Source organism: Artibeus jamaicensis, unplaced genomic scaffold (genome assembly GCF_021234435.1).
Source record: "Artibeus jamaicensis isolate MK-2021 breed Jamaican fruit bat unplaced genomic scaffold, CSHL_Jam_final scaffold_625, whole genome shotgun sequence".
NCBI classification, from domain to species: Eukaryota; Metazoa; Chordata; class Mammalia; order Chiroptera; family Phyllostomidae; genus Artibeus; species Artibeus jamaicensis.
In genome coordinates, this window is record NW_026522051.1 from 2,962,835 (window position 1) to 2,981,665 (window position 18,831).

At 60.9% G+C, this 18,831-nt stretch overlaps 1 protein-coding gene and 1 long non-coding RNA gene across 2 annotated transcripts in view; one reads left to right on the forward strand and one right to left on the reverse strand.

Annotated features, from left to right (window-relative positions):
* Positions 1–16,849, reverse strand: part of RCSD1 (RCSD domain containing 1) — a 41,320-nt gene extending 24,471 nt beyond the window's left edge. Inside the window, 3 exon segments of the mRNA XM_037167388.2 lie at positions 15,981–16,043; positions 16,045–16,174; positions 16,608–16,849. Coding sequence (XP_037023283.2) covers positions 15,981–16,043; positions 16,045–16,174; positions 16,608–16,654 — 240 coding nt within the window. The 5' untranslated portion in view covers positions 16,655–16,849.
* Positions 11,036–13,823, forward strand: LOC128626552 (uncharacterized). Its single transcript, XR_008390489.1, has 3 exons — positions 11,036–11,114; positions 11,697–11,825; positions 13,587–13,823. It is a non-coding gene; the product is annotated as an uncharacterized LOC128626552 (long non-coding RNA).
* Positions 16,850–18,831: the final 1,982 nt, after the last annotated feature.

An 18,831-nucleotide genomic window follows, 5' to 3' on the forward strand; every position in this document is an offset into this window, starting at 1 on the left:
GTCCCCGCCCCGTACAAAGATCAGGAATCTCCCAACTCACGGAACAGGTGGCTCGAGCGTCTGAAAGGGAGGCCGGGAAACAAAAGTATTCAATCAACACTTGTTCCATTTCTTCTAGAAGACACACGCAAGGCTCCATAAATCCATGCGGATTGTCAAATAAACCGAGAGAGGTTCTGTTGCTTTCCTGACTTCTTTATTTTCTGGAAGGATCTCCCCCCGGGGACTTCTCTGGGGCACGTGAAACATGATATTCCCCTAAAGTTTTAGCTTGTGAGTCACTTTATGGGGTAAAAATAAATAAACAAGTAATATGCGTTCGGAACGTCTCAGGGCATCCTCACCTGTCCTACGACTGTGTCACACCAGGTCGGGGGGAGAGTCCTTTGGGGGAGAAGTAAGGAATTTGTGCATTGGAGCTGCCCAGGGGCTCTGTCACTAACATCCCCCAGCTGGGGACTCAGCCACCAGCGTTCCAGCTGCGAGCCGGAGCCCCCCTCCTCTGCCCCGCCCCCCGGGGGCACCTGGTGCCTACTGTTTTAGGAGGGAGCCCCCCCGCATCACAGGTGAACACGGGGAGCACAGGGCGGGAGAGGGGGGACCTGAGGGGGCACAGCAGGTGGAGCAGGGACACTCTTTGGCAGCCTCTGGAACGAGGTTGATGACGTCACGGCTCTGTCCTTTCTGATAGTGACACCCTAGGCAACCCCTGTAGACTGCAGGAAAGTGGAGGAATTAAAAATATCGGCCCGATCCCTACAAAATAAGTAAAATGGTCTTTTTTCTTCCCCGGGAAAACAAACAAAGTGGTATCTGCTTTGGGCCACTTCCTCCCTGCAGAGCACCCTGTCCTGCCGGCCACACGCTCCCATGGACGCCCCAGGCGGTGGCCAGGAAGGCCCCCCCCAGCAGGTGCCGGGTCTCCAAGATCCAGATTTCTCATACAGGGGGGAGGGTGAGAGGAAGCTGAGCTCATTCCCAGGGGCAGAGGGGTAGCCTCCATCTGGTTTTGGTAACAAGGGGCGCCCCAGGTCAGGGGCGAGGGGCGCCAGGGGGAAGGACGTGGCTGTGGGTGTGCAGGACCTGGCTGAGCACAGGGGCAGCTGTGAAGAATGGGGACCCTTCCGAGTCCCCTCTCTCCCCGGCCTTCTAGCCTCCGACGGGTCACCCGGCCCTGTGGCTCTGTCCGCTTCCTGTCTGGCTCCTTCGTCCTCACTGTGGTCACTGCACTCGAAGGAGAGATTTCTCTGCTGCTGCGCCTCCCTGTCTCATTCGCTCTCCCTGCTGTTGCCTGAACCACGTCTGAAATCAGCCTGGCCATGACTTCGAGTGGCTGACCTGCTGTATGTGGGACCAACTGCACAATCAAACCACTGCGTCTGGAATAAGGCCCTTGTCCATCTCTCCGTGCTAGAAGATTACACCTTCCCAATCGGACCAGGCTGTGGTCACTGGACATTCACCATACGCCTAGCGCCACGCTTGGTGCTTAATCAAGAGGACATCACCTCCCAAGCAGCAGCCAGACAAGCGCCATGACCGCACGTGCGGGTGGGTGGGTGGGTGAATCAGAGCCCAGATCTCAGTGACTTGCCTGCAGGGACGGAGCTGCAGTGGAGTCAGGACCCCAACTTGGGGGCCCAACCCCACGCCCCGCTCTTCCCACGGGCCTCCCACTGCCCTTCGAACACACTCTGCACGTTCCTGCCTCTGCATCTCTGCCCACGCAGCTGCTCGGCATCAAACGCTTGATCTCGTTCACTCCACCCAGACTGCTCTTCATCATCCAAGACCCAGCTGCTTGCTGCCTCCTCCGGGAAGCCTTCATGGGCTTCTCCCTTGGGTGGGGTCATGGCAGCCACCCACGCAGCCTCTCTCACAGCAGTTCCCTTGCAACACTGAGCTGTCCCTCTCACCGGAGGGTGAACCCCGTGAAGGCATGCGCCATAGGCTTTGCCTCTGTGGCCCCCTGTTCTGAGCAAAGTGGCCAACACATAGTAGGTGTGCAAAAATACTGTTTTAACAACATCCACCATTGGATAAAGCCTAAGGCTCTGGTCTCTGGGCCTCAGGGTCTCCATCGGTCAGGGGAGCCCAGACGCCAGCTCAACTTCATTTCCAACAAGGCACAGGTTTTGTGGTTCAGAAACATGCCCCATATTGATGCTGACATTCGTCCAGGGTTCGGGGAGCAGCTCACTAAGGGACACCACACAGCACGTGCACCCCTAGGAGCTCCATGCCACAGAAACCCCAGGAAGCCGCTACTGAGCAGACACCCTTCCACAGCAAGGGGAGAAGAGGCTGCTCCAGGGTAGGACTGGGGAGACACGGGACCTTCGTGGTTCCACCACGAGGTTACACGCCGCACCCACCGGACGGGCAGAATTGGTCCCGATGACAGGAAAACCCGAGCTGCCCAGATTTCGGGGGAACGCGTCCCCCAAAAACTGCTGTGAGCATCGCCCTCCCCAGGCCGTGCTCCGGGACCGTGTAACAGGAGCTGGGAACCACTCCGCTCTATTTTTAGAGTGTAGGCGCAGGACGTGAAGAAGAAAAACGCAGCTCCTACAAAGTTATCTATAGCATCGCCATTCACATCCAGGCGGCAGGCAAGTCAGAAACCGGCCGAGGGTTCGGTCTGAGAGCAGTTCGGAGCGGACTGTAGGCCACGAAGGCGGTCAGTGTTCCCGTGACAAGTGACAAGCACCCAGCCCACAGAGACACACAGCGCCGACGCCCGGCCATGTGCCCGGAAGGCCGGCAGGCACCGTCATCAGCAGAGGACATGGGTGTCCAGCTGGGCAGCCACTGGCCAGTCCCTCTCACTGGGCCACGGGCCTGGTTCCAACCGCTCGTATTTTTACCTCTTGGCTGAAAACCCCCACCCATGTCTGACACGGTGAGGTTTCAACTTTAAAGGGGCCCCGTGCCTGTTTGGCTCCAAGGCTCTTGGGTCCAGATAAGACGGGAATCGGCAGGCAGGCTCCGTGGGAAGGGGAGAGTCAGGGGGTGGGAGCGGGGCTGGGAAACCTCCCAGGGCCTGGGGCAGGGCACCGCCCTCCTGGGGGGGAGGGTGGCCGTCTGGAGAGGAAACATCTGGGCCGCCCCCCAGATAAGGGTGGGGGAGGAGCAAGCCCAGCTGCTCCTGGGAGTAACCGTGGGGCGGGCGGGTGGGGGGAAGCCTGGCACGGGCTCAGCCCCCCTCCTCCGACCACTGTGGGCCCGTGACAGACGGCAGAGGGGGAGGGGCTGGTCCCTGCCAGGCCTCACCCCTTCATCTTGGCTGGGTAGACAGGGACCCCCGAATGGAATAGTGATTGGGGAGTAAGGCCTCCACAGCCACAAAAGTCCCCGCAGGACAGCAGGGAAGAGAGAGCAGGTCCAGGACGGGGGACAGGCAGGGGGACAGGCCAGACCCTCAGCCTCCAAGACAGAGGCTGAGATGAGCTCAGCAAGTCCAGGAAACGCCTCGGTGGCGGTCTGTGGCCTTTGCTCTGGGTGGGCAGTGCAGGGGGCGTGCGTGTATCTGCACAGAGGCCGGATGGGAGCTGTGCCTGGGGTGAGGGCGTGGGAAGCTGGCCCCACGAGTAGCACATGCCTGATGCCCAGGTGCTCTTACTAGAACGAGGCCTGGGGACAGGAATGACAGGAGCAGCCTGGTGCAGAGCGACAGGCAGGTGCTTCCTGCTCTCACCCGCGGCTGCACAGGAGGCTCCGGACCTGGGTCTTGTCGCACGCCCTACCGTGTCCCCCAGATGTGTCGATGTCCCCGCCCCCACACCTCTGGAGGAGGCAGTATTTGGAGGTGAGGTCCGTGAAGCGTTGATTCAGTTAAATGAGGTCCCGGGGGCCCTGACCCCACGTGCCCGGCGGCCTCATCGGAGGAGGAGATCGGGATGCAGGGAAGACCCTGTGAGACGTCCATCTGAACACCAGGAGGAGAGGCCCACCCCACCGACAGACACCCTGACCCAGGACGTCACCCCAGGTCTGCGAGAAGCAGCATCTCTGTGGTTTAAGCCCCCGCGTTATGGCAGCCCGGGCCCACCGGTGTGGGCGCTGAACCAGCTTAGGGAGGCTGCCTCTGGGGCCACCCCCATATCCCGCACCCCGTACCACGTGCGCTCACATTTGTGGCGCAGGGTCAAGGTGAAAGCACCCCGCATCCTCTGCCCTCCTCTGTGGACAGGCCCAAGGTCACTGTGGAGCTGTAGGCTGGGCGGGCAAGCTGGCCTCCCCATCCCTCCCTGCTCTGTTCTTAACTGGAGCTTTTGTTTCCGAAACTGCAACACTTCCCTGGGCAGACACAGAGCCCCTCTAGCTCCTGAATATTGCCCTTGACTGTGGCTGAAACAGTCAGGCCCCAGGCTGGGGGCACAGGACAGGGGTCTCCCTGGTGTGGATGGCAGGTCCCTCCTCCCGACCCTGGGCCACCCGGTGGGCCCCTGGGGGGTCAGGCCAGACCTGAACACCAGGGAGTCAGGAAGTCCTGCCCGCCCAACACTGGTTTCCTCTTTGTGGCTTCAAACAGGCCTCGGCCTCTGAGCAGGGCGATCGGGGCCGGCCCAACCTGGCCTGTCCTCAGCAGCAGCTGCTCGGAGCTTCAAAGGGAAGCCACAGCAAGAGGAAGAAGCAGAGGCCCTGGCGAGGGTGCCCGCCCCGTGGCCCCCCACCCCTACACGCCCAGGCTCCAGAGCACCCGCTTCTCTCTAAGGGACCAAGTCATTGCCAGATAGTCCCCTGCGTTTTCCAAAACACGGAGGTGACGGGGCCTTGCATCTGGGGAGTCCTTTATTCCTTTTCCAGGCCCTCGACTGGGAACCTCATCTCACTTAATCCTCCCAATAAGCCCAGCACGGATGGAATTACACCCTGTGAGGGCCCGGAATCCTGGGCTGGCGAGGCAGCGTCCCGCTGCAGCGGAGCGACGGGGTTTGGTCTGGAGCCCCGGCCTCCCGAGCGGCTGCGCCTGGCCTCTTCCAGGGACACTTGGCTGTCCCCCAACACACCCCACGCCCGAGATGCACCTGCGGGGGCACCCAGGAGGTGTGGGGGACTGCTCTTCATTAGGGGTGAGGAGCCGGTCCCAGGTTGCCTTCCCTTTAGATGCCACGGCTGTGCCTGGGCATCCCCCCAACCCCGAAACACAGGCCCCCCAGGACCATGCTGCCCCTTCCCTTAGTCCCCAGCCAGGCCTCAGGGAGAAAGCACCCAGTGTCCAAGGAAGGGCGCCCCCACGGTCACACAACCCCCCTGACCTGCAGCCCAGCCTGCCTGGCCTGGCGTCTCCAGTCTACTCTCTGTCTGAGTCACAGGCCCTGCAGACTTTCTAAAGGGGCGTCTGATCACATCTCTCCTGGTCCCCCCGCCCCCAGCCCACTGCTCAGAGAAGGAAATGAGTGGTGCCATGCAAAGGTGGCTTTCCTGAGCTGTGACTTCCCTGTCATCTCACAGGCCAAATCCCTCTCCAGCTGGAGGTGGAACTGTGCCCGCGGAGAGACGCAGCCCCCAGGTCAGGCCCTGAGGTCCTGCCCCTGCCGTGGGGCCGAGCTCAGGTGCAGGAGAACACTGGCTCCCGCGGCGGTCCTCACCTGTCACCCTCCTGACTCCCTCACCGCACTGCGGGGTCCCCTCGGGCCGGGTCCACGTCTGTCCCCGTTCCCGTCCAGACTTCCAGCACAGACCCGGGAACAGTGGGCACAGCCAGCCCGTGAGAGCCCAGCGACAGCTTCTCCTTCCTGACCCAGACCCCTCCTGTTCGACACGGAGGAGGGCAGCCCAGGAGCCCGCCGGGGGCTCCCTGGAAGCCAGGGCCACCACTCCGGGGGTTCCGCCTCCACCTGCGAGGCGTAGGGGAGGCCCCCAGTGTCCCCAGACGCACTCTGCCCCGCGCCCCCCACCCCACCCGCCGTGTCATTTCCCCGGTCAGCATCTGCTGCCGAAGGAAGTACCAGATGATTGCTTCATTTCCCAGGGTGTCCACACCCTTTTCCTGCCCCCCTTCCCCTTCCCTGCTGGCGGAGGGGGACCCACAGCAGGGCCCCGGGAGGGTCAGCCTCCACGGTGGCTGTCACCTCCCATTCCCTCCCAGGCACGTCTGCGCTTTGTGCGCACCAGGTAGAGTGGCCTCTGCGGAAGGCAGGCCGGGAGGCCGGGGCCGATTTGGCAGCCTTCACCGAGAGCCGTAACAACGTCCAGATCCTCTGGCCTAATAATTCCACTCCTGGGAATCGCTGCCAGAGGAATAATTCAAAAGAAGAAGAAGGGGGGGAAATGCATGTACTGTTTATAGCTAAGTTATTTATAATAAGGGGAAAGTGGAAACAACTGCCGTGCCCCCAAATAGAAAAACGATTAAGAAAACTGTGGTACGGCCCCGGCTGGGAGCTCAGATGGTCAGAGCATCGTTCGATGTGCCAAGGTCACAGGTTCAATTCCTGGTCAGGGCACGTAACAAGAAACAACCAATGAGCGCATCCATGAGGAGAACAGAAACAAAGCAATGTTTTCCTCTTTCTCTCCCCTCTTTCCCTTCTTTCTCTAAAAATCAATCAATAATTTTTTTTTTAATTTTGTGGTGTGAAGTAGTTGTGTAACGGAATATCAGGTGGACGTGTAAAATGAAAACAGAACTTTGAAGTACAAGGACACTGTCTTGGAAACCACAGGAAGTGAGGAGGTCGTGTGCCGAGTGGCACACACATCACAATTATAGTTTTGTAAGAATTACGCGTGTGGCTACATGAAGAAATGAGGTAGTTCCACGAGGTGGAATTGTCTTTTTCTCCCAGTTTTTTTTTTTAAGGGGATAAAACTGAGGATCACGAATGAGCAAGAAAGAAAACAGTTGTTGTATTAGGATGATACATTTTTACAGTTTTACCTCCAAACGCTCCCTCTTAGCTGCACAGTAAATTGACATTTGAAAACAATAGCAAACGCCCACAGCGTGGAGAATGTGCCCCACTCGGGCCGCCCCCGGGGGTGTGGCTGTGGGTCGGTAAAGGATCTGACCAATGAAAGCTCTCAAAACACCTGTGCCCGCTGGATCGATCGGTCCGTCCCCTCTCCTTTCATTCCTTCCTCCTGGGCTGCAGTCCCAGCCTCCAGGTGACCGCCCAGAGGTCAGACCCCTCTCCCCAAGGCCCCGTTCCTGGAGCTGGAGGGAGAGTAGGGAACAGGGACGCGGGCGCCTGCGCAGGAGAGTCCGGGGGAGCGTGCGTGGGCAGGAGAGAAAATGCTAGTCCTCCGTCTGTGAGATATGGAGAGATACAGGCTGAGGTGGGGATTCCTTCCTTCCTTCCTTCCTTCCTTCCTTCCTTCCTTCCTTCCTTCCTTCCTTCCTTCCTTCCTTCCTTCCTTCCTTCCTTCCTTCCTTCCTTCCTTCCTTCCTTCCTTTCTTTCTTTCTTAAATTTGTAGTCAGTTAAACATCCGACCATTTGCATATAAACCGAGGTGCTCCTTTGCTGTCCGGAGCTGCCCTGGGGTTCCCAGAACGGCCGAGGCACCGTCCTCCCTGCTTCCTGTCTCTCCAGTGGCCTCACCGCCCCCGTCTGGGGCAGCGACCAGGTCTCGGCCCAACCCCCCAACCTCCGGTTCTGAATTCCCACGTCGGAAAGTCCTGCGAGGCCTCATCTGAAACTCAGCCCCTCCTGGTTGCAAACCAGGGCAATTCCTCCTCCAGCTCCCTTCTGAAAATGCAGTCCCACTGTCTCCTTCTGACTCAGCCCCGACCACCTGGCAGCCCCTAGCCAACCGTCCGGGACCCCTTCCTCCATTCATTCCGCAGCTTCTTTGCCTTTCTGATCTCAAGGCCACCTCTGGGCTTCCGCCTGCTCACCACTCAGGATGCCCCGTGCCCTGCATTTATTTGGAGATGGCAAATCACCCCCCCACACCCATCACCACCACCAACCCTTCAGCTGCAGAGACACCCCCTCTCTATCCGACTTCCTCCGAGAACCCATCCGTAGGCCCCATGCGGACGTGTGGAGCGACTGGACAAGCGGATGTGCTTGTCCAGGCCAGGTCTGTCCTACGCCGGCGTGGGACTTCACATTCGTCCCTGTTTAATTTCATGATGTTGGCTTTGGCTCAGCGCCCTTTCCTATACAAATCACTTGAACTTGAATATGTCAAGTAGCGTATTAACTATCCCAGCTGTGGGTCATCTGGAGTCTTTCTGTTTTTCAACCAAGTCATTAACAAAAGTGTTTAGCAAGCCCCGGCTGGTGTGTGGCTCAGTGGATTGAGTACCGGCCTATGAAACAAGGGGTTGACCACTTCGATTCCCAGTCCGGGCACACACCAGGGTTGTGGGCCAGGTCCCCAGTGCGGGGCTGGCAAGAGGCAACCACCCATTGATGTTTCTCTCCCTCTCTTTCTCCCTCCCTTCCCCTCTCTCTAGGAATAAGTAAATAAAATCTTTTTAAAAAAAGGTTTAGCAAGCCAAGGCCAAGGAGTTCATCTCGCCAAAAAATCCTCTGTATGGAACACAAGTATGACTGAGCGACCAGAATGGCCCTGCTGGCGAATGAAAGCCTGGCCAGACGCTAGGGGTGGGGGTCAGGGGAGACGGTTTCTGAGCCCGCAGCTGCCTCAGACCCCCCTGCCCCTCCCTCCCTGCACGTGTGAAGGGCAAGGACAGGTCACGGAAGAATCAGTCCAGCGTCGGGGAGAGACACAGGTAGGCAAGCGCTCTGCTCCTTGGCCGCACGCTGCCCTTCCCCTTCCCCGCCAGCTCCTGCCGCCGCCCCACGGGGAGAAGCCACATAGCTCTTTGGCGTCTGCTCCCCCCTGCCTTTCTCAGACGCACGTGGATCGAGCCAGGCCGCGGCTGCCTGGGAGCTACCGCTTGGATTCGCTGCTCCCGTTTCCCAGGCCCGAGTCTGGACTTGGGTGGGTCCGGGCCCAGCCCCGCCACCAGGGACCAGCCCCGCAGAAGACGCCCCGGGCGTACTGTGCACACCACGTGCACCGACAGCGCCCACCGCGCACACTCCCGGGTGGAAGAGAGCTCCGGACACCCCCTTGTCCGCCCCAAGTCCCAGTCCAGGCGGCACCCAAAGCAAGGGAGGGCACTCTCCTCTATAAATCCTACTTATTCTACCGAAACCCACCCCACCTAGTAAGCGCCGGTCACAAACGAGCTCATTCAATCCTCATGACACCCCCCCCCCCCCGCCACCGCCATCATGTAGGTGCTGTCGTTGTTTCCTTTGTACGGGCGGGAAACCCAGGCCCCATGGCGGGGGGATCGTCACAGGCTGGTCATCGGCAAGGTCAGGAGGCAGGCCCGGCCGCCTGGCTCCCGGGCCTGTGCTCTCCGCCCCCACCTCCTGCTGCTTCTCCCGCAGCAGCCGTGGGGCCTTCGCTGGAGCACAGAGGGGGCTCGGGCGGTCGGAGTGTCATCTGTACACTGAAAGGACCACAGGAATGGGGCGTCTCTGCACCCAGGGGCTTCCTCTCCAGCCTACCCGCCCTTCGTAATCATGCCCCAAAGCGTGAAGAGCCTTAGAAGTCACCGACAACACCGCAACGGCTTGCGGACCCTCCCGCAGCGAGGGAGCCCTGAGCGGCCCGCCACGCACGCGCTCCCTCGGCCGCAAGGCACAGCCCACCCTCCAGTCCAGCTCCCAGATCCGCCGCCCGGCGACCGAGCAGGGCACCCACGCAGGGCGCCAACGGGGCCCGTGAAGTATTCCCAGCTGCCATCCTGCGGCGCCGACCGACCGGCTTCCTCATCCCCGAGGCTGCGTGGAGTGCGTGTCGAGTCCTGACCCTCCGGGGCCAGCGCCACGGCCTCCGGACCGTTTCTTCCCTCTGCCATGACGGCCAACAACGCTGCATCGGCACCTGCTCTGTCACCCGGGTCCCAGGGGAGGTACGGTGGGTGCAGCAGAGCCCCCAGCCAGCTCGTGGCAGACGTGTGGCCTGAGCGAGAGATAACTCCGTGCTGGGTCAGCCACCGTGTGTCACGGAGACACAGCACCCTGACCTGTTACAGCCGCCTGTCCTCGATTCTCAAAACAATTCTCACCCGAAGGTATGGTGATTGGTTTGAGAGAAGCATTGATGTGAGAGAGAGACATCACTCAGCTGCTTCCTGTACGCGCCCTGACCGGGGATCAAGCCCGTAACCTAGGCATGTGCCCTGACTGGGAATCGAACCCTCGGCCTTTTGGTATAGGAGACAGCACTCCAATGGACTGAGCCACAGCCCAGGGCTCACGGGTCCTCATTTGAGAAATTAGACGGATTTAGACTGATTACTCCCAGCCTTGATGGAGCCACCGGAGTGGTTCTGTAGCATTCCTGCCCTGTCTGCACCCTCCACCCCAGGTGAGTGGACCTCCAGGGCAGGCCTCGTGCTGACTCCCCCCTGGGGGCCCACAGTGCCTGTGAGGGGGCGCTGCGGGCCCAGGCGGGAGTGGGCGGGGGCGATCTCCGTGTCTGTGTTATTCCCACGGGGCCTCTCCTCGCCGGAGCAGCTGTGGGGGTGGCTTTGGAGAGCTGGACCGCGGGCCTTCCCCTGGGGGCTGGGGCGAGTCTCCATGGATTCCTCAGCAGCTGCCGGTGGGTAGGTGCTGACCCTGAGCAGGGACCCCCACATCCTGGGGCTGGACTCGGGCTGAGATCGGGCTGTGCACCTCCCAGAGGCCACACGAGCCTCAGGGGCGTCCCCAGTAGGGGACACCCGAGAGAAAGCACCTCCCCGCACACGTATTGAGATACTCTGTGTGTTTTCTGTCATGCGCATGCGCATCTGCCTTGTCCCCCCAAACGGGAGAGCTCCCTACAGGAAGCAGGTCAGTGGCCGCAGCGTCCGTTTCTCTGCACCCGCGTCTGGTCCACGCCCCTCAAATATCTCCATCCCGCTTCACCGCTTCATCCGCGGGGAAGGAGCGGCGCACAGACCCCGCCCCCACACCAGGCTGTTTCTGGTACCCGCAGCTCTGCCCTCGTCATTCCCTGGGACTGGAATGCTCCTCTGGGCTTTCTGTGCTTGGTCAACGCCTGCTCACCCTCGGGACTCGGCGGAGGAATCCTCTCTGACTTAGGAAGTCCCCCTTGAGGCACAGCTGGGCTGGGGGGGCCCATCTCTCTCCAGGTGAGCCCCACCCCGATCTGCCCTGGCCTGCCAACCTTGAATGCTTCCTGGAGGGTGACCCCTGCATCTTTGCGTCCCCAGGGCCCGGCAGGCAGTAAGCCCTCTGTGCACGTCCGCAGAACTGAAATGTTAGTGTGTGGTAGCCCATGAGGGGTTGCTGATCCAGCCTGGGAGAGGGTGGTGACTGATGCCCAGAGGACCGGTCAAGCAGGTTCAAAATCGGGGGTGGGCCGAAGGGGCCACACAGGGGTTTCACCTCCCTGCTGGAGAGGACGTCCAGCTCCAGGTCTGGAACTTCCCAGTGGTTCCAGCCTGGGGGGCACACCCACTTCAGCTCTCCTGGGCAGCCCCTGCCCTTAGAATAGAATGCGGCTCATCAGCGGGACTTTGCAAGTGGCCTTCAGCAGCCACTCCCCGCAGTTCCCGGGAGAAAGGGGCCCAGGAAACCCACAAGGGAAAAGATCAGGAGATCACTGCCCAAAAGACTGTTCCAAGGGCAGTGTCCCCGCTGGTCTGGCTGGGAGGACCCTGGAGCAACAGCGCTCAGAGTGGTGACGTACTTTCTGCCCCTATCCTCTTTAGGACAGAGATAGAAATGTCTGCAGAACACCCTGAAGGCCCGTGGATAATGGCTTTTGTGATGCAAATGAACATCTTACTCCTCAGGGCTGAACCAGCGTCCAGGGGAGAGTCACACTGGAGCTTGCGAGGGTAAGGTCGGGCAGCCCCCTTCCTGTCTCCCACCCAGACCCTTGCACCCCTCCCTGCCGGTGAGTCCAGTAGGTGGGTCACGGGGCCCTACAGCTATTCCTGGAGGGAGGCAGTGCTGCCTTAGTTCCTCTGGAGTCAAAGGCCCTGATAAGATTACGGCGCTGCTGGACCTCGGGGCGCAGGCTCCCACCGACCCCGGGCACAGTGGCCCCACCCCAGGCCAGGGGCCAGACCCTCCCTAATTATAACCCGTGGGCTCCACCCAGCAGCTGTGACCCAGCGAGAGGGTGGGGCCCAGGACAGCATAGGTAGAAAATATTTAGTGAGGCAAAAGAGAACACATCATACACAGTGATATATACCCCCCTCTCTTTCTCGTCAATAACATCCACAGTCTGTGGGAATAAAAAGATAAGATAGCCCCAACGATTTTGAGTGACATTAAACACAAAGTCTAGTAGGTAATCAGTAAACACGGATGAATGGACGATGACAGACGATTTCTGGGGGGACTTGGAGACCCCTCAGAGGAAAGGGTATGCTAAGCCCCTGCTTCTAAGCTGGAAGTTTGTTGTTTGAGCAACCGCAGCAGAGTTTGTCATCGACTAAATCCTTCCCCCTGGGCCCAGACGGCGGCCTCTTTCCCACGTCTGCTGCTTGGCCAGACACACGAAGGACCCCGGCCACAAGAAGGAGACGTTTCACAGGCGCGCTCAGGCTCTCGGGTCGGGTCTGCCAGCCAGGTTTACGGAACTGACAGGCCCTTCCAGAGCCTCCATCTCTTCCTTTACCCTCTCTCTTCCGGGTCCCGCCAGAGCAAGTTTCCCCACTGGCTCCCCCGGAGACGGGTCCTACTCTGTGTGTTTCCCATGGACGTTATCATGGACATTTCTATCGGAAGCAATCGACACCAACATATCTAAACCTGGCATTTGAAAACAAACCTGACCTTTCTCCCACCATCGGTCACTTCTGGGCTCAGTCACCAAACCCTGACTGAGTGCCCATCAGGCCCCAGGTACTTAAGTCAAGGCCACTGCCCTCAAGGAAGCTTCCAGGGAGAGGCCGGGCAGGCAGACCATGCTGCTGGGCACTCTGGCCGGGTCCGAACCCCGTGCTCGAGGGCCCCGTGGGGGCTGAGATGCCCAGAGGGCTTCCCCAGGTGGAGGCGTCTGAGCCCCCGTTGGTACATTCATGTGTGGAGCAAGCTGGCCATGAAAAATTACACGGCTACTTTCTACGCACCGTGCTAATTAGTCTCTGAGGCCCTAACGATCCGAGAGCTGGCCCTGCCCACAAGAGGCTTCTAGAGCCGTGGGCACCGAGCCCTCATTCTCCGTGCGTCCTGAGAATGCCCTGGTGTGCCCCACCTGGAGGTGAGGCCCCACCTCTCCACCTCTCCATTCTCTCGCTCCCTGTCGAAGTCAGGACTTGCCCGGACTCTCAGGGGACCTCCTCCGCCCGGTCCCCTTGCTCGCTCTCTGAACTGGCATTTCTGCCACGTCATTGTTGCTCCACCATGGTCCCTTCTTACTCAACACCTCTCAGCATTGCCCACTCTCCAAGGAGGGGGACCCAGGGTCCCCAGCTGTCTGGCCTTGGAGGTCTCCCGCTGGCCTCTGTCCGAATTAGAAAAAGCCACCACTTTGGGGCACGGTTAGGCAAGGGGGCATCTCAGGAAGAAGAAGCAGCCCTTCCCTCCTGGGGGTGCAGGGTCCAGCCCTGTGGTTCCCTTCTCACTGCTTCCTGCTTCCTCCCCAGGCCCCTGTCCTGTCCTGCTCTCCTGGAAGCAGCGGGTGCTTTGCCCACACCCACGCTGCGCCTTCTCCTCGCCGCCCACCTTTCTCTCAAGGCTTCCTTCTCGAGAACCTGCAACACTGCAGAACTCAGGGGCTGACCAGCCGTTCACCTGGCACTCCGCACATCTGAAGCTCATGTATGTGACAGGATGTTGTAAGTCTCACTTCCCCCATGGGAGGGGGGGCTCTGCGGAGGGGAGGGCGGCGGCACCATTGCAGGCCTTGATAACGATCGCACGGACTTAGAAAAAGAAAATATTTCCCCAAGCCCCCCAGTGGGCCCATGGGTTCTGGAGGAGGAATGTTGAACGGGCCTCTTGGTCTGGTTTGGGTTCCTAATACCGGGGAATAATACGACTCGGTTTCTCCCCAAGTATCATGGCCCCTTCGGGTCTCCAGGCGCTCGCTGCTCACAAGGGGGCCGTCCTCCCAGATGGTTCAGGAACCCCCAAGTCCCACTCCTGCGCTCCTTGTCCCACCGTAAGGAGTCCACTTCCTGGCTAAGAATCGTCACATCCCGGGCCTCTCGGCTTCCTCTCTACTTCCTTCACCAGGCTGCTCTACCCGCGGCCGTTCCGACACAGCAGTTTCAAGACCCGTCCCTGCTTGCACCTGCGTGGCGGTGCCCTGCGGCTCGGGCACCCAGGTGGGGAGAGCCCCGTCAGTTCCCATGCGTGCGCCTGTTGCTGTGCACACTGGGCCCTCTCTTTCCATTGCCCCCACCCCCGCCCCCACACAGGGAGCAGCTCAGGTGACAGTGCCCACGGGGGGAGAAGAACGTGCCTCTGAGGAGGAGCCCCCCTGTGTCTTCCTAGAACAAGGTTCGAAGTTGCTCTGGCCTTGAAGCAGCAGCGGCTTTGAGGCTGAAGACTTGCCCTGATCTTGTCCCCGGTGCATTTCTGCACCAGATCAGACAGGTGCCCGGTCCCACCAAACCACAGCTCAGGGCCAGAGGCCCCTGCACTCTCCCTGTGAACAGGACCCACCTCCCAGGACCCTTCCCCAGCCCCACAGCCCGGAGTCCCCAGGCCGAGGGCCATCTCAGGCTCCTGTCCTGAAGCTGAGGCAGCCAGCGGGGAGCCTGGTGCTCCGTACTGCCCTCGGCCTGCGAGTAGACTCCTGACCACCACCTGCTGCATGTGGCTGCGAGATACCTCCCACTCTGCCCCCACTCTACCTCAGTTTCCCTGATTTACCAAAGTGTCTCTGGAAAGGTCTGTCTCAGACTCTGGAGGGTCCCATGCTCCCCATATTTTATGAAGCCTCCCTGCAGCCCCTGTCCCCTGGAGACAGCTGGTTGGGCTGGGCGTCCCAATGCAGGACGTCTGCCCGGGACAGACTGGTGCTCCCTGCAAAGGAGCCACAGAGCCTCGGTAATAACCCGGCAGGGGCTGGGGGCGGGGGGTGGGGGGGGGCGCGGCGGCTAAGTTAGAGCCGGCCAGGGCTCCGGGGCGGAGCCTGGAGTGGGAAGGGGCGGCAGAAATCTGCAGGAGGTGACCACCGCCTGGGGTTCTCCTTTGGAAAAGGGTGGGAATCACCTTAGAAACGGTCTAGCATCTGTACTTTCGCTTTTCTTCTTTTCAAAAGCCCCAGGTCGGACTTAGGGCTAAACAGTCAGGTCTCAGTTTCAAGGCAGAAATGTAGGGAAGCCTCAGGATGTGGAGAAGGGACGGGCGGGGGAGCGGAGATACGCCCAGCTACTCCTCCACTTCGGGGGTGGTTTCCAAACGTCCTGAGGTCGGAAGGGTACCAGAAAAATCCCAGGCTGAGGAGCGGGGGAGGGGGGTTCACCCTGGTGCACCCCGCAGAGACGCCAGCATACCCCCCACACCCAGGGACGTGAAGGGGAGTCCAGAGTTTTATCAGAAATAGTGCCATTGGCCCACAAGGGGACCTTTACTGAGATTTCCCAACGATGTGAGAGCCAGTGGGACTGGAGGCGCGAGGGGGCCACCAGACTGTCCGCAACGGGGCCAGGCTGGGGGGGGCGGTGGGGAAGGGGCGCTGCCGCCCCGTCCCCCATCCAGCGCACGGTTCCGGACACAGGGGCTTCTGCTTTCTGGAGGTCTGTGCTCCCACAGCCCCCACTTCCAAAGCTGGCTGCACCCAACTGTTTGTCCCGAGCATGCAAGTCCCTCTCCAAAGTACCTGGACCCTAGAAAGTCCCCGTCCCTTTGCAGTCCTCCCCCCCATCTCCCCATTCCCCCACCTGCCCCAGGGGTCTCCCAGGTGGGACGGGCCAGCCGGTATCACCCTTGTTCCAGGCGGCAGCGGGGCCAGCCCCTGCGCCCTGCTCCCCTGCAGGGAGGGCAGCTGCCCGGGGCCCCTCCCGCCCACTCTCGCCAGCCAGACGTACCTCCATGTCCCCCAGGTGCCACTCAGCTCGTCCGCCGGGGCTCACGGTCCTGCCGTTCTCGCTTCCTGCCCGCCTGCCTGCCAGGTCCCGGGCTGTGGCCGGCACAGGGCAAGTGGGCGCCGGCTGGTTGCTGCGGGACAGCCGGCCTCTGGGCGAGGACAGGAGGGAGGGGGAGGGGAAAGGGGGAGGAGAAGCTGGGGGGGAGGAGGAGGAGGTGGAGAGGGAGGGAGGGAGGGAGGCGGAGGAGGAGGAGGAGGAGCAGGGGAGGGAGGCCAGCCATCAGGGTTTAAATTTAGACACAAATCTAAACAGATACTGTCCCCTCCGGGGCAGCACTGAGCAAGGGAGCCACCTCACGCCATTAATGTGCCCAAACATGGATGGGACAGCCGCCTGGCGCCTCTCGCTGGAGAAGTGTGTCCAGGACCCGGGTCTTTGCCAGGGCGTCGGCCCTTCTCAGCCTCTCCCTCCTTCAATGCACCTTCTTGCCTTCTCTTCCTTAGGGTCAGCGTTGTTCTCTCCAGCTCCCCTCTTTCTCGGACATCCTCACTGTCTCCTTCCCATCTCTCTCTCTCCCCGCCCCCCCCTCCCTCTCACCCTCCCCATTTAGTTACACTCAGTTCCTACCTGGTTTCCCGGCGTCCTGGCTGGAGAGCAGGACCTGCCCCTTCCATGCCTGAGATAATTCCCCGCCCTGAAGCCGTGCACGTGCTCGGTGCCCCCGGGGAACAGGCCCTTTGCCCTTTCACCCTTTACCTCTCCACCTCTCCGTCTCACAGCTTCACAATCAACCTGCCCATCCCTCATCTGCAAGTCGGGAGGAGGAGGAGGAGAAAAACAAGGCATCCAAGCAAAGCTCTCTAAGCTTCCCACAGCAGTAAACCTCCTCTCACCCCCCCCACCCGCACCCCCTTCAGTGCTGCATTCGATTCTGACGGAATTTCAGCTCCCACCAGCTGCTGGTTAAAGGGCTTTTTCTCTGTCCCCGAGAATAGAGGGAAGGGTACGTCCTGGCTGTCCAGTCCTGGAAGGCCCCGCCTAGCCACCCCCCCCCGCCCCGGGCCATCCTGCCCCCGGGCTGCAAAGAGGCTGAAGCACTAGGCTGTGAGCGAGGGAGCGAGGGATTCGCCTGGAATCTGGAGCAGCCTCTTTCTCTGCTTCCAGTTCACAGACTGGCCGCCAGCCCCCAGCAGGGAGGAGGCAGGGACCTGCCTTCTGAGACCAGTGGGTGGAAATCTCTGTGTGGTCCCGCAGCAATCTCGTGCCCCCATCCCCAACACACACACAAAGGGAGAGCCACCTCAGATGCAGACGGTGACCAGGGCAGGGTGAGTTCTGGGCTGAGAGTGGCTCGTGCCACAGAGAACTGCTGGGGTCGGCTCCCCTGGCTTTGTTTCCTTAGGCAAGTGGTCTGACCTCTCTGATCTTTGTTTTCCTCACTAGGCAGTTCAGTAGACACTCTGAAGAGTAGCTCTTTGTAATGCTTAGCCCCATGTCCAAGCTCAAATGAATGGGGGCCCAATATTTCTTGTATGAAGAGCTAGGCACTCAGGGCCCTGCCCCCAGGAATAACTGGCAAGCCCCCCACACCCCCTCCCAGGCCAGCCAGACAGCTGCAGAGGGGCGGGCGCCGGGGCAGAGTGGGCCATGGGAAGGGGGTTCTCCTGGAGCCCGGCAGTGCATGCTTGTGCTTCAGACTTGTTTCCCTTTTCTCTCGGAGGTGCAGGACCGAGCTGGTAGGGCCCCTCGTCTCTCACCCCATCTCCAGCCCCAGCTCACGGGGCCTCTCCCTCCCGCCTCCGTGGGGCCCCTCTGCTCAGAGCAGCGCTGCCCCAACCCAGGTCCCTGGCCTCACCCCCAGGAGGGCGGAAGTGCCAAGCCAGAGGAAACCGTTAGGCCCAGATAACATCGCGGGCACCCCAGGTGACTCGAAGCTGTGGCCCACGCCCTGCTCAGCCAGCCCTCGGCCACGGAACAGAGAGACCCGCCCCGAGCAGGCCCGCCTGCCCGCCCGGCCTCTACCAGGCTCCCATCTGCCTGCTGCTCCGGGGCTGCTCACTCCCCGGGCAGAGGGCTTCACGGGAGGAAGGAGAGGGAGTGGGGAGACAGGCCTGGGGCCCCAGCTTGGTTTCAGAAGCCATGAGTGGCTGTGGGAGGGCCATGCTCCCCTCACCTCCCCTTCCTGCCCCTCCAGGAGATCCCCGAAGCCAGAACCCAGATAGCACATCTGGGAAACACCCTCTTATTGCTGGGTCACTCATGGCTCTGCGGGCTGCAGGAGTGGACAACCCAGGGGGGAGGGAACGCGCCTCTGGGGGTGGCCCACTCCCTCTCTGGGGGACTGGGGGGCTTCACTGCCCTCCTTCAGAACTCCTGGTAGTGAGGACCAGCCAAGCAGCTAGTAGAGGCCAGCACCCGCCAGCAGGCGGGGACACCTGCCGGGCAGGGCAGGCTGCCGTGTCCCAACGCCCCAGACCAGCCACAGGCCTGCAGTCGCTGTTCAGTGAGGGGGTGACTGCGTGAATGACGCACATGGGTGGGGTGGCTGCTTTCGAATCCGAGGCAGAGGCTTTGCACAGACAGTGTCCAGCGTGAGAAAAGGCCCAGCGTAGGTCGGGCAGGGACGCCCTTCATCTGCCCGCGGAACTGTCCGGCGCTCCAGTCAGCTCTCTGTGAGTTCGAGCCCTGGGCCGAGGTGCATCCGTCCGTCCGTCCCTCGGTTTCTACAAGGAAGAGCAGGAAGCAAATATTCTTCCATGACCACCATTATGAACTTCAAACCGTACACAGCACATCCGCCCTGAACCCCAGGAACGTGGCACAAACAAAATAAAGCAAATCCTTTCTCCAC